This window comes from Ctenopharyngodon idella, chromosome 16 (assembly GCF_019924925.1).
Source record: "Ctenopharyngodon idella isolate HZGC_01 chromosome 16, HZGC01, whole genome shotgun sequence".
NCBI lineage: Eukaryota > Metazoa > Chordata > Actinopteri > Cypriniformes > Xenocyprididae > Ctenopharyngodon > Ctenopharyngodon idella.
In genome coordinates, this window is record NC_067235.1 from 32,544,153 (window position 1) to 32,557,305 (window position 13,153).

A 13,153-nucleotide genomic window follows, 5' to 3' on the forward strand; every position below is an offset into this window, starting at 1 on the left:
AACTTACGGAAAAAGTGTAACTGATGTGATGCCAGTTTACACTTTCTTCGAAGGCGGTCTGGCGGAAGCTAAATATTTGACTTCATAACTTGTTAAATATGGATTTTTTTTTTTACACAAATGCATCGCTTCGCTTCAGAAGGCCTTTATTAACCCTCCAGAGCTGTGTGGAACACACATTTATGATGGATGGATGTGGATGGAAGCACTTTCTTCAGCTTATACTCATTAAACCCTATTAGTGCCATTATGAAGTCAGGATATTTATTCATATTTCTCAGATTGTCTTCATCAGAAAGAATAAAGTCATATACACCTAGGATGGCTTGAGAGTGAGTAAAGCTTGGGGTGATTTTCATTTCAAAGTGAACTAATCCTTTAACAGTAATTACAATCCATAATAAACAACTGAATTTATCACGAGTCTGCTCTGCTATGAAAAGAATTGTAGCTATTTAAAAAAAGGACCTGTAACTTGTAAATCTGTAAGAGGTATTAAATGTATATTGCCTTATAGAAATTATATCAATGTATTTTATACACCAGAAAAAAATATGTAAACAACTTACAGGATAACAACAACAAAAGCTTGGTAAAATTATTTCCTTTTGAACAGATGTTGATATCTATCAGAAAAAAAGAGTCATACAGGTTTGCAAAAACATCATTTTTGGATCAACTACCCTTTTAAATAACAAACTGTTTATTAGTTGAAGTTTTAAATTAAGATCATTACTTGAAGAACACATTAGCTTAAAACTGGTGAATAGCATGACTTTGCATCAAATCAGTACCAACCACCAAAACCAGCCTGAACAGGAACTTAATATAGGTCAATGATGAAACAGAGGACTTGATGAAATAGATTTATTTGTGTACATATTTACAGTGTAAATCTTACAGCCCACATAGCATGGTGACTTGAGGAGTTCTTCAGAAGTCAGGCCAAGATTATTTTTCATTCTATTTGCATGTCAATACTGTAGGGTTGATTGTTAAATGATTAAAACTTACCTAAATACGGATTTATTTTCTTTGAAATCATGAACACTGATTTCAATATTTCAGGATGTTGCATGATCTTACAAGTATTTTGCTGGCTGCAGACTCAAAAGATGCAGGCCTGGTAGATGTAGGCATACAAACACACTTACATATAGGGTTTATATATGTCCACTAAAGGCGAGCTTGACGAATCCAAGTGCAGTTTATTTGCATCCAAACATGAACAAAGTACAAAGTAAACATGAGCTTCAAAACATGAACTAAACAAGCTTGAACATAAACATAGCAACAAATAACATTCTAGAGGAGGCTCAAAAGTGCTGCGTAACACGAGAATGAATATAGAGTGATTGTTTCTCTTCAGAAAATTTGGACTAAACCGCACAATTCATATGGATTAGTTTTACGATCTATTTATAAATTTTTTGAAGCGTCAAATTGGTAGTTGCATAGCAGCTGTCAACGGAGGGAGCTGTCAACAGTGTTTTTGAAGGTTGGAAGTTTGTAATTTCCTTATTCATACTTCGTTTATCATTAACTGGCAAGCTGAAGTTTCTGTTTCAAGAAATGTTTCAAGAAATTCAAGAAACTTTCATTTTCTCATGAAGACCCTCCCCTTCAGGTAAGCTATAAATTGGACACTGAAACAGAAACGTTATTTCATTCACCTCCTGATCAAAGATGGATCTGCAAATCTCAGTTTTTTTTCTGTTCATTCTTTTCACTGCAGGTACAAAGACAAATAGTGTTTGTCATGTTTTTAAGTACAAAAGTACAAATCATTGATGTCTCACTGTGTCTGTTTTGTTCCTAAAGGACACTCGCTCAGCTGTTATGAGTGCACGAGTCTGGACGATACTTGTGCAAATCCAATGGTAAAAACATGCCCCAATGGATCTTCTCAGTGTGTGAGTTATACAGCAGTGTCACAACAAGATGGTAAGTCGAGTATGATTGATTCAAATGTACTGTTATATCTGACTGATGGAGGTATTATTTACTGGTGCTGAAACAGTGGAAATTGAACTTGTCACACACAGTAACTGCTGGCAGAATTTAAAAATTAATTCACAGAATATTCTATATAGATTACTGCTTTTAAATTGTTTTGCTATCAGATTGTTATGCAGCAGTATGTGTGTTTAAAAAACAGTTTGAAATGAGAAAAATTAAAATTTAAAATATAATTTAAAATAAAATAAATGTATAATATATTCATAATACTGTAAAAAAAAAAAAAAAAAAAAAAAAAAAAAAACATTTTAATTTTGACTGTAAAAGACTGTAAAATGCTACAGAAAAAAACTGCTAATTGGTAAACTGTAAGTTCCCTTCACCGTTAAAATTTGTGTTGTAAAATAACAAAATACTGGCAGCAGTGGTTGTGTTAATGTATAGCTCTCCTACTGTCATTTTCTTAATGGAATGTTTCCTTAATAATACCATGGAAGTTAACTCATTTCATTTGGGGAAACTGACTGCCTTAAATCATTAAGTTTAAAAACTAATATTTGTACAGTGTTAGTACTGTGAAGTTATTGCATTTGAGTCCACTAAAAAAGAATGTGTCTTAAATATAAAATTGCACTAATAATAATTACAATAAACACTTAATGTGTAAACTTGTGCAGTTCATATAGCTAATAACAGCACACATGCCTGTGTTAACATAATTAGCAAAGAGTTTATCACTGCATCAACACAGTTACTGCCTTTAAATAAAGCAATACGCAGCATAGCGACAATGTTTCTCAGCTCATCCTCAAACTAACCACCACAGATTCTACTTTTCAGCACAATGGTAACCCACAGAACTCAGACAACGAAAACCCTTTTACATCCCAACAGAGCATTAAACACTAGTAGATCTACTCCATATCATCTTGTGCAAAAACACATAAATATACAGTATATCCCTTTTATGCATATTCAAAATGCATTTTCTTGCATGGGTTTTGATGGCATACAGTGGGGAAAATAATTATTTGATCCCATGCTGATTTTGTAAGTTTGCCCACTTACAACTTAACGAGGAGTCTATAATTTTTATGGTAGGTTTATTTTAATGGATAGAGACAGATTATCAACTTTTTGCCTGTAAATAAATGTATTTGTGTTATTAGAATGTAATTTGCATCAGCATTAAAAAAAAGTAATGTGATTACATACGTAATGTTTGTTTCAAGTTATTACAAGTAGGCTAATGTACATTACTTGTTACATCAAAAAAGTAATCTGATTATGTAATGCTCGTTACTTGTAAAGCATTACTTGTAACACCGAAAAAGTAATCTGATTACATTACACATGTTACTTGTAATGTGTTACTTTACTTCTTACATCAAAAAGTAATCTGATTACATTATGCATGTTACTTGTATTGCGTTACTTTACTCCTTACATCAAAAAGTAATCTGATTACATTATGCATGTTACTTGTAATGTGTTACTTTACTTCTTACATCAAAAAGTAATCTGATTACATTATGCATGTTACTTGTAATGTGTTACTTTACTCCTTACATCAAAAAGTAATCTGATTACATTATGCATGTTACTTGTAATGTGTTACTTTACTCCTTACATCAAAAAGTAATCTGATTACATTATGCATGTTACTTGTAATGCGTTACTTTACTCCTTACATCAAAAAGTAATCTGATTACATTATGCATGTTACTTGTATTGCGTTACTTTACTCCTTACATCAAAAAGTAATCTGATTACATTATGCATGTTACTTGTAATGCGTTACTTTACTCCTTACATCAAAAAGTAATCTGATTACATTATGCATGTTACTTGTAATGCGTTACTTTACTCCTTACATCAAAAAGTAATCTGATTACATTATGCATGTTACTTATAATGCGTTACTTTACTCCTTACATCAAAAAGTAATCTGATTATATTATGCATGTTACTTGTAATGCGTTACCCCCAACACCGCTCATTTAAGATGAGATTGAAAACACCTGATTGCTAGGTTTTCTCAGAAGAGAGCTAAGGTAGAAATGTGTCTATCTTGAACATAATCAGAATTATCAGCTAATAAGGGTAAATCAACATACTCCGGTAGACATCTAAAAAAAAAATCCTTTCAAATCTTGTTTTTCATGCCCTAAGAGCAATAAAGCACACAGGAAAAAAAAAAATCCTGACTGAGGTTATCATAATTAATGCATGAAAGGGTTGAATATATATATATATATATATATATATATATATACACACACACATTTTCCATCAAAATAATGTGCAGTTGAACCGATCTTTTCTGTATCATTCATGTTTTTAGGTGTTACTTTTAAGATGAAGGCTAAAGGTTGTGCTGTTGACTGTGTAAGTGGATCCACGAACACAGACATTGTAAAGAGGACTTCTTACTGCTGTAACACGGACCAGTGTAACATCCAAGATGCTCCAGGTATTGTGCTTTCCTAATCAAATCTAAGACTATCATTTTAAAGTCAACACTAAAGTTCTTCCAAAGGACATTCAATCAGGAAATAAAATGCAGAGTGTTTCTTGTTTGCCTTGTATTGACTGAATGAAGCAGGCAGCTAAAGGAGTGGTGTTTTAATAGATGTATTTTCTATTTTGTACAGAAAATAACATAAAAGGACACCTCTCCTTTGACTTTACTTTTCCCACTCCTCCCACTCCTCACACTCTCGGTCCCATCCCCACCGACTACCCCTACCCTCCTCCTCCCTCCATATTTGACGGTGCTCAGAGCGTCACCAAGAGCTTCCTGTTCCTCTGCTGTTCTCTGCTCTCCTACTTCCTGCTGCACTGAATTCAGCAACTCTTCAGATTCTACAATGAGACACGCTGTACTGAATATATATCGTGTTTTGAATCATACTCTCTCTCACACACACAGTCCATAGTGAATATAGTTCTAGTTTTGCTCACTTCTAAAATATTTAATCAGCTAGATGTTAGTCTCAAAAAATTTATAGATTGCACTCACTTCTTATCTAAGATAATCACAAATGACCAGAAAACTAAGAGGTCAAGATTATTTTACAACATCCTGGCTGAAATTAAATGTGTAAAAAAGCCTTTCATACTATAGAAATTAATATTCATGAATAAAAAATGCTTTAATCCATGCATGCATTGAATTTATTGTTATTGATGGTGTTACAGCCCCCTTCTGGTGAACAGACACACACAGAAAACTGCAAGTCTGTTGTAGAGTTGAACTTAGATAGATTTCATGATACATGTATCCACAACACATGACCTGTTTTATGCAGCCAACTGACATGAACACCTAATAAATGTAAAAAATTGTTTGGACAAGCATTTATACTTTGGGTGTGTGGTGATGAGGAACATTATTTATTTATGTTTAGTAAAAGTTTCACAGAGACACCTACTTCCAACCCTCATCAGCTAATCGATTTTTGGGTTGTACTCACATTATGATTAAAAATGACTAATTATGATTAATACAATTATCATGTATTTTTCCTGATTTCAGGTTAGTTTCTTCTGCTACACAGTTTTATTTATTGGTTTTACTTATGATAAACAAATGAAGAATGAATCACGCAATTTTAGTCTGATTCTTTTCCTGGTGGATAAACATTAATTTAATAATTTCAAGGGATGTTACAAGCTGATTTGGCCTAAAGGCTGGCCGTTTTAGGGTGAGGCAGCATTTATTAGACTGACACACATAACCATCGCTTCATTCACCTCGGACAGACGGACTCGCTGGGAAGCTTCATCATTTCTGCCGATTACTCTAGGTAATGCTTTTAGAGGTACTTTTATGCATGCAATTTAAATGGTAACCCACACAGTTATAAAATTTGTTGATTAAAACAGATCTAATAGAACTAAATTGTGTGTCATGATGATGAAGACATGTCCACCTACTACTATTTCTTTCTAGCTTGTGAAAATGGAGGCTTTGTCAGCAGCAAACACTCAGTTCTCCCTCAACCTGTTCAAGAAGATCAGTGGAGGAAACGCATCAGGAAATGTGTTCTACTCTCCTGTCAGCATCTCCTCGGCTCTGGCCATGGTGTCGCTCGGTGCAAGAGGAAACACAGCAGCTCAGATGATTCAGGTGATCTCACACTTAAGCATGTTTTTTATGGCCAGTCATTCAGAATTCAAAATGTATATATATATATATATATATATATATATATATATATATATATATATATATATATATATATATGTGTGTGTGTGTGTGTGTGTGTGTGTTTGATCATCATGTTTAGTATTTTACACTATTATATGCTGTATTTTAATACTATACATTGAACTTATCAAAATAGTGAGGTTATCTTTATGCTGTGCAGGTCTTGGGCTTTAAAAATCCTCATCATTCAGTGGACCAAATTCATTCCAGCTTCCACAAGTTTATGAGTGAGCTGAACAAACCAGGAGTCCCGTATGTGTTGAGTGTTGCCAACCGCCTCTACGGAGAGCAATCCTACCAGTTTGTTGAGGTAAGACTCAGTTTATTCACTGGAGGTTCTGGAAATGTTCTCAGCTCTAATATCATTTGCACCTCAATCGATTTGCTGTATTACAGAAATTCCTCAATGACGCAAAAAGATACTATGAAGCTGGACTGGAGAAGGTGGACTTCAAGACCAAATCAGAGGCTGCTCGTATCAACATCAATAAATGGGTGGAGAAAAAAACACAAGGTGAAATCCAGCATGAGATGACATTCTTACAAATAAAAGTTATTTCATGTTTTTTTGCAGCACTTTCAGCAAAACTGTCTTTTCAAAGGCCATGTTTGACTTCATGGGTTCCTGAATTGAGCTATGTGCTCAAAGTGAACAATGTCCATTTGTATTTTAGAGAAGATCAAGGACTTGCTGCCATATGGAGTCCTCGATACACTGACGAGACTGGTCTTGGTGAACGCCATCTACTTCAAGGGGAACTGGGAGAAGAAATTCCCAAAGGAAGCCACCAGTGATGGGCAGTTTAAGATGAACAAGGTTGAGATTTCATGCTCTTGTTTTTTCTACATTATTTTAAATTGTTTGCTCAGTAACAGTCATGAAATATGAGAGGTTATAATATGTTTCCATTAATATTTGGCAGAATCGAACTAAACCAGTGAAGATGATGTATCAAAAGGCGCAGTTTCGCCTGGCCTTCATCCCAGAGATTAACAGTCAGGTTCTGGAGCTGCCATATGTTGGGGAGAATCTCAGTATGTTGATCATCCTTCCTAACGAGATGGAAGACGACACCACTGGCCTTCAGAAGGTGAGACAGCACAGATTCTGCTTGTGAACACTCTTATAAACGGGCTCCAGAGGGAGTTTTTGCAGCGATGCAATAGAAGAGCCATTTTGGGTTCTTTAAAGAACCTTTTTTTTCCACCTTTGTGTGAATAATGAGCTGAAGAACTGTTTCCCACTATAAGGAACCTCTTGTGCAGTGGAAAGGTTCCATGGATGTTAAAGGTTCTTAATGGAACCATCAATGCCAATAAAGAACCTTTATTTTTAAGCTTGTAAATGATGTTTTGTTTCATTATTGGTTAATGGCAAATATAATTTCTTTGTATTCATGTTAGTTTCATGTGGTTAAAAAACATTTATACCATTTTTATGTAAAACATATATTTACATGACTCTCCTATCCAGCTTGAAAAGGCACTGACCTACGAGAAGCTCATGGAGTGGACCAAACCAGAAGTCATGCGTCAACAAGAAGTTCAAGTATCTCTGCCCAGATTCAAGATGGAGGAAAAATACGACATGAAGAGTCTTCTGATCAGCATGGGAATGGAGGATGTTTTTGACACGCAGAAGGTGAATCTTTCAGGCATGTCCTCCAATGACCACCTGGTGCTGTCGCAGGTGTTTCATAAAGCCTTTGTTGAAGTAAACGAGGAAGGAACCGAAGCGGCTGTAGCCACCGATGCTGTTGTTGAAGAACGTTCATTTGCAGAGATGTTCAACGCAGACCACCCGTTCCTTTTCTTCATCCGGCATAATCCCTCAAATGCCATTCTGTTCTATGGACGCTTCTGTTCTCGTTGAAGAATGTGATGATAAAGTGATCATTCTAGATGACTGTGTTCCTCTGATAAATAAAATCATTAGTAAATAATTGAGTGAAATTGTTTGCATGCATTTTCTTTCACAGCATTGATTCTTGAAATGTGAGCTAATTGTTTACACATTTACTTATTTACTTGCATTATTGCAGTATTGACAGTATTGACACATAGGTATAATAATTGCATTTAGACATTTTTAATTTATGAGAACCTTTTATGTATTCCCAAGTGATTTACAAAATATGTTCCAGTGACAGCTCAACTGGAGCAACCTGATATATATATATATATATGTATAACAAAATGTGAAATTAAAAAGTGTATAAGTCACTCATTTTTCTAAAGGAACGCTGTCCAACAGCAACACCCGCAGGTAAAGTTAAAGTGGAAGTCTGCGTCTCTGGTGCCTCCTCTCAGCTCATAGAAAATCAACAGACCCCCTAAAGCGTGCGGTGGGTTTAGTGGGGGGTAATTGAGAATGAATGGGGAAAGTCACATGAGAGGAGGCAATGCCTCCATCGCGCTATGAATGATTGTGTGATAAATCCTGCCTATTGTTTACGTGCATGTTCCATGTGTCAGTCTGAATAAACAAAATGATGGCATCAATGGGAGGACTAATTAAAAAGTAAGTAAACAGCTCACCCACTTAGATATCACCGCTTTATGTCACGTCAAAATCAAACTTGAAAAGACCTGAAAGCATGGTTACTGCGGGGTTTTTAGTGAGCAATCAGCTTGGTGAAATTAAAGATACATCTTCATGTCTGTGACAGACGGTGTTTACCGAGCGTGACTGATGTAAGTTTACTATTAAAAAGAACAGCTGAACATCAGTACACAAATAAAATATATTGTTTTTTAAGTTGTTACTGCCTTTAGTTATTATTTTGGAATAAATGTAAAAATGCTTAAACCACTAACTTGATGAGACTGACTTGGTTTTAATTAATAGAACATTAATTATATTGTCAATCTAAATATACAAAATAGCTAAATAGCAGCTAGAGGGGCCTTTACCCTCCATTTATATGTGACCCTGGACCACAAAACCAGTCATAAGGGGAATTTGAGATTTATACATCAACTGAAAGCTGATGTTGATAAATAAGCTTTCCATTGATGCATGGTTTGTTAGGATAGGACAATTTGGCCGAGATACAACTATTTGAAAATCTGAAATCTGAGGGTGCAAAAAAATCTAAATATTGAGAAAAACACCTTTAAAATTGTCCAAATGAAGTCCTTAGTAATGGATATCCACTCACAAAAATACATTTTTGATACATTTACAGTAGGAAATTTACAAAATATCTTCATGGAACATGATCTTTACTTAATATCCTAATGATTTTTTGGCATAAACGAAAAATTGATCATTTTGACCCATACAATGTATTGTTGGATATTGCTACAAATATACCCGTGCGACTTATGACTGGTTTTGTGGTCAGGGGTCACATGTAATCTCAATAGTGATATCAAATTTGTCACTTTATGCAAATACTTTTTGTAGTGGCAAAACAATTGAGAAGTATTGTGGGAGTTACTGATGCTAGCTATCTGACACATGCAAACAAACAAAAATGTCGAACAATGAAAAAGTCCATGTTGCATGGAAAAGACTGTATGCACCTACAGCGCCCTCTTGTGGCCTTGAGTCGCGCTGACAGATTTATCATCTTTGCTTTTTTTGCCTGTAGAGGGGGTTCAAACGCAAACAGAAATGCACAGTCAGAAGGTATGTTGAAAGACACAGTACAACTGAAATGTCTTATGTTTCATGTAATCAGTACATGTAAAACAGGTTGTAAACAATGTTACATTTTCCTCAGTAAAGTAATTCAGAATCAGTTTACTGAAAAAGTGGTAACTTTCAAATGGTATCATTTGTAAATTACTCGGTTTTAGTCAAAAAAAAAAAAATATATTTAGCACCACTGAATTAAATGCATCAACAAAACTGAGACTTTCCTTTTTCATTAACTCAGCAAAACTGTTTTATTTATAGCCTACATGTGGATTCTGAATATATATGCAGCTGTTTGTAAATGTTTGTATAGAGCTCAGGTTTTGTAGATTATTATAGCTGAAAATAAATAATTTAATTTGATAGTTTGCGCTTTGTTGTTACTTTTAACCTTTTATATTTTAGTAATGTACCAAGCTCCCTCATTTTACAGCATTTGTTTTTTAAGAGTTTTTTCTTTAAGAAAAATTAGCATGTTCCCGAAATATTTAACAGGATTGTGGGATATCAAAGGCAGCAAAGGATACATTTATGATGCCTTCAAAAATCAATCAGATGAAGGTATGTCAGGAGACAGGAAGTGAAGCTAACATTGGATTTGGACATGTCTTGATGCTTTCCTGGATTTGGAATGCTTCCTCCAAAGGCAGTATTTTCAAGCTTTTGGACGCAGCCACAGACTGCAAAGTGTACCGACAACATGTAAAAAGTGCCGGTATTTCAGAAAGAGTGACGGTATGCTGAAGGTTAATGTAAAGGTTAATGTAAAAAGAAAAGTGCCTGTACTGCGGCCCACTTCAAGCACTAAACAGATCATTTGATGTTCTCTCTGACTCTCTTTTACTCTCTCAACTGTTAAGAGTGCATGAGTCTGATGGATTCTTGTGTAGAGAAACAAGTTATACAGTATGACCCATTAGAGATGTCAAGTGCATGAGTTCAACAGTAGTAACACAGGCTGGTGAGCCCAGTATTGAAATTTACCCTGCGTTCCATTCGGAAGGGCTCATCCCTATGCCCTAATTCCTTCAAACGGTTTACCCTCCGGAGTAAGAGCTTCGAAGGGATGAAGGGTGTAGGGGTCAAAACTCTTTTTTTGAAATGCACTTCTGCGTCACCTTAACGAGACAATCAAGGAGGCACCTTCATCGCACATTTTGTACGCTGTTTGACCCCCCAAAAAACACGCTCTGAATGATAAGTAGATTGTGCAAGCTGCGCCTTTTGTTTAACGTTACTTTATTTGTTTATTTATTTATTTTTGGTTTATCACACCATATTGTAAATTGTGTCTATGTATTTGAAACATTTGAATGGACTGATAAAGGGAGCTGTAAAGTATTTTTGTTGAAGTAAAATGTCGTTTTGACCATAATAATGTACCAAATCTAAATCGTATAAATACAAACCCGATTCCAAAAAAGTTGGGACACTGTACAAATTGTGAATAAAAAAGGAATGCAATAATTTACAAATCTCATAAACTTATATTTTATTCACAATAGAATATAGATAACATATCAAATGTTGAAAGTGAGACATTTTGAAATGTCATGCCAAATATTGGCTCATTTTGGATTTCATGAGAGCTACACATTCCAAAAAAGTTGGGACAGGTAGCAATAAGAGGCCGGAAAAGTTAAATGTACATATAAGGAACAGCTGGAGGACCAATTTGCAACTTATTAGGTCAACTGGCAACATGATTGGGTATAAAAAGAGCCTCTCAGAGTGGCAGTGTCTCTCAGAAGTCAAGATGGGCAGAGGATCACCAATTCCCCCAATGCTGTGGCGAAAAATAGTGGAGCAATATCAGAAAGGAGTTTCTCAGAGAAAAATTGCAAAGAGTTTGAAGTTATCATCATCTACAGTGCATAATATCATCCAAAGATTCAGAGAATCTGGAACAATCTCTGTGCGTAAGGGTCAAGGCCGGAAAACCATACTGGATGCCTGTGATCTTCGGGCCCTTAGACGGCACTGCATCACATACAGGAATGCTACTGTAATGGAAATCACAACATGGGCTCAGGAATACTTCCAGAAAACATTGTCGATGAACACAATCCACCGTGCCATTCGCCGTTGCCAGCTAAAACTCTATAGGTCAAAAAAGAAGCCATATCTAAACATGATCCAGAAGCGCAGGCGTTTTCTCTGGGCCAAGGCTCATTTAAAATGGACTGTGGCAAAGTGGAAAACTGTTCTGTGGTCAGACGAATCAAAATTTGAAGTTCTTTTTGGAAAACTGGGACGCCATGTCATCCGGACTAAAGAGGACAAGGACAACCCAAGTTGTTATCAGCGCTCCGTTCAGAAGCCTGCATCTCTGATGGTATGGGGTTGCATGAGTGCGTGTGGCATGGGCAGCTTACACATCTGGAAAGGCACCATCAATGCTGAAAGGTATATCCAAGTTCTAGAACAACATATGCTCCCATCCAGACGTCGTCTCTTTCAGGGAAGACCTTGCATTTTCCAACATGACAATGCCAGACCACATACTGCATCAATTACAACATCATGGCTGCGTAGAAGAAGGATCCGGGTACTGAAATGGCCAGCCTGCAGTCCAGATCTTTCACCCATAGAAAACATTTGGCGCATCATAAAGAGGAAGATGCGACAAAGAAGACCTAAGACAGTTGAGCAACTAGAAGCCTGTATTAGACAAGAATGGGACAACATTCCTATTCCTAAACTTGAGCAACTTGTCTCCTCAGTCCCCAGACGTTTGCAGACTGTTATAAAAAGAAGAGGGGATGCCACACAGTGGTAAACATGGCCTTGTCCCAACTTTTTTGAGATGTGTTGATGCCATGAAATTTAAAATCAACTTATTTTTCCCTTAAAATGATACATTTTCTCAGTTTAAACATTTGATATGTCATCTATGTTGTATTCTGAATAAAATATTGAAATTTGAAACTTCCACATCATTGCATTCCTTTTTTATTCACAATTTGTACAGTGTCCCAACGTTTTTGGAATCGGGTTTGTATTACAGTAGTATAGAAAAATACTATACATACATTTATAGGTAAAATCGAACTCTGAGCCTCCTGTACCCATTCTGTGATGCAAAACAACTTCCCTGTGCAAAGGATCATGTGGGCCCGAAGTGTCCATCAGTTGTACCCTTCGAAATCCTTCATTCCGAAGGCCCCTTTGAAGTGGCCAGTTTTGAGCACTTCGGTTTGGAATGACCCTTCCATATGGTGGCCATGATTATTTTCACTCCGAAGTCCCCTACAGAGGGCGATATATCCCGTTTTGGAATGCACTGTTAGTGTTACAATTAACTGATGGCGATGCTGTAGGTGTGAAAATGTAACTGT

At 35.9% G+C, this 13,153-nt stretch overlaps 2 protein-coding genes across 5 annotated transcripts in view; both read left to right on the forward strand.

Annotated features, from left to right (window-relative positions):
- LOC127497138 (leukocyte elastase inhibitor-like) overlaps positions 1-13,153 on the forward strand; it is a 173,760-nt gene that overhangs the window by 5,283 nt on the left and 155,324 nt on the right. For 2 of the 4 annotated variants that reach the window (XM_051865351.1, XM_051865352.1), the window contains exon 1: positions 5,635-5,768. The exons of the other annotated variants lie outside the window; for them this stretch is intronic. The gene's annotated coding sequence lies outside the window, so the exon portion shown is untranslated. Of the gene's footprint in view, positions 1-5,634; positions 5,769-13,153 lie in introns of those variants that run through there. 4 annotated transcript variants of the gene reach the window in all.
- Positions 5,628-8,075, forward strand: LOC127497143 (leukocyte elastase inhibitor-like). Its single transcript, XM_051865380.1, has 7 exons — positions 5,628-5,768; positions 5,915-6,091; positions 6,333-6,482; positions 6,569-6,686; positions 6,847-6,989; positions 7,096-7,263; positions 7,647-8,075. The coding sequence occupies exons 2-7, from the start codon at positions 5,924-5,926 to the stop codon at positions 8,043-8,045; spliced, it is 1,146 nt and encodes a 381-aa protein (XP_051721340.1). The 5' UTR covers positions 5,628-5,768; positions 5,915-5,923; the 3' UTR covers positions 8,046-8,075.

What these genes read in the sequence shown, in the direction of transcription:
- LOC127497143 (XM_051865380.1), top strand. Translation starts at nt 5,924, where the DNA reads ATGGAGGCTTTGTCAGCAGCAAACACTCAGTTCTCCCTCAACCTGTTC. An exon ending in CAGCAGCTCAGATGATTCAG is followed by an intron (nt 6,092 to 6,332) that starts GTGATCTCACAC and finishes TATGCTGTGCAG; the next exon opens with GTCTTGGGCTTTAAAAATCC. An exon ending in ACACCACTGGCCTTCAGAAG is followed by an intron (nt 7,264 to 7,646) that starts GTGAGACAGCAC and finishes TCTCCTATCCAG; the next exon opens with CTTGAAAAGGCACTGACCTA.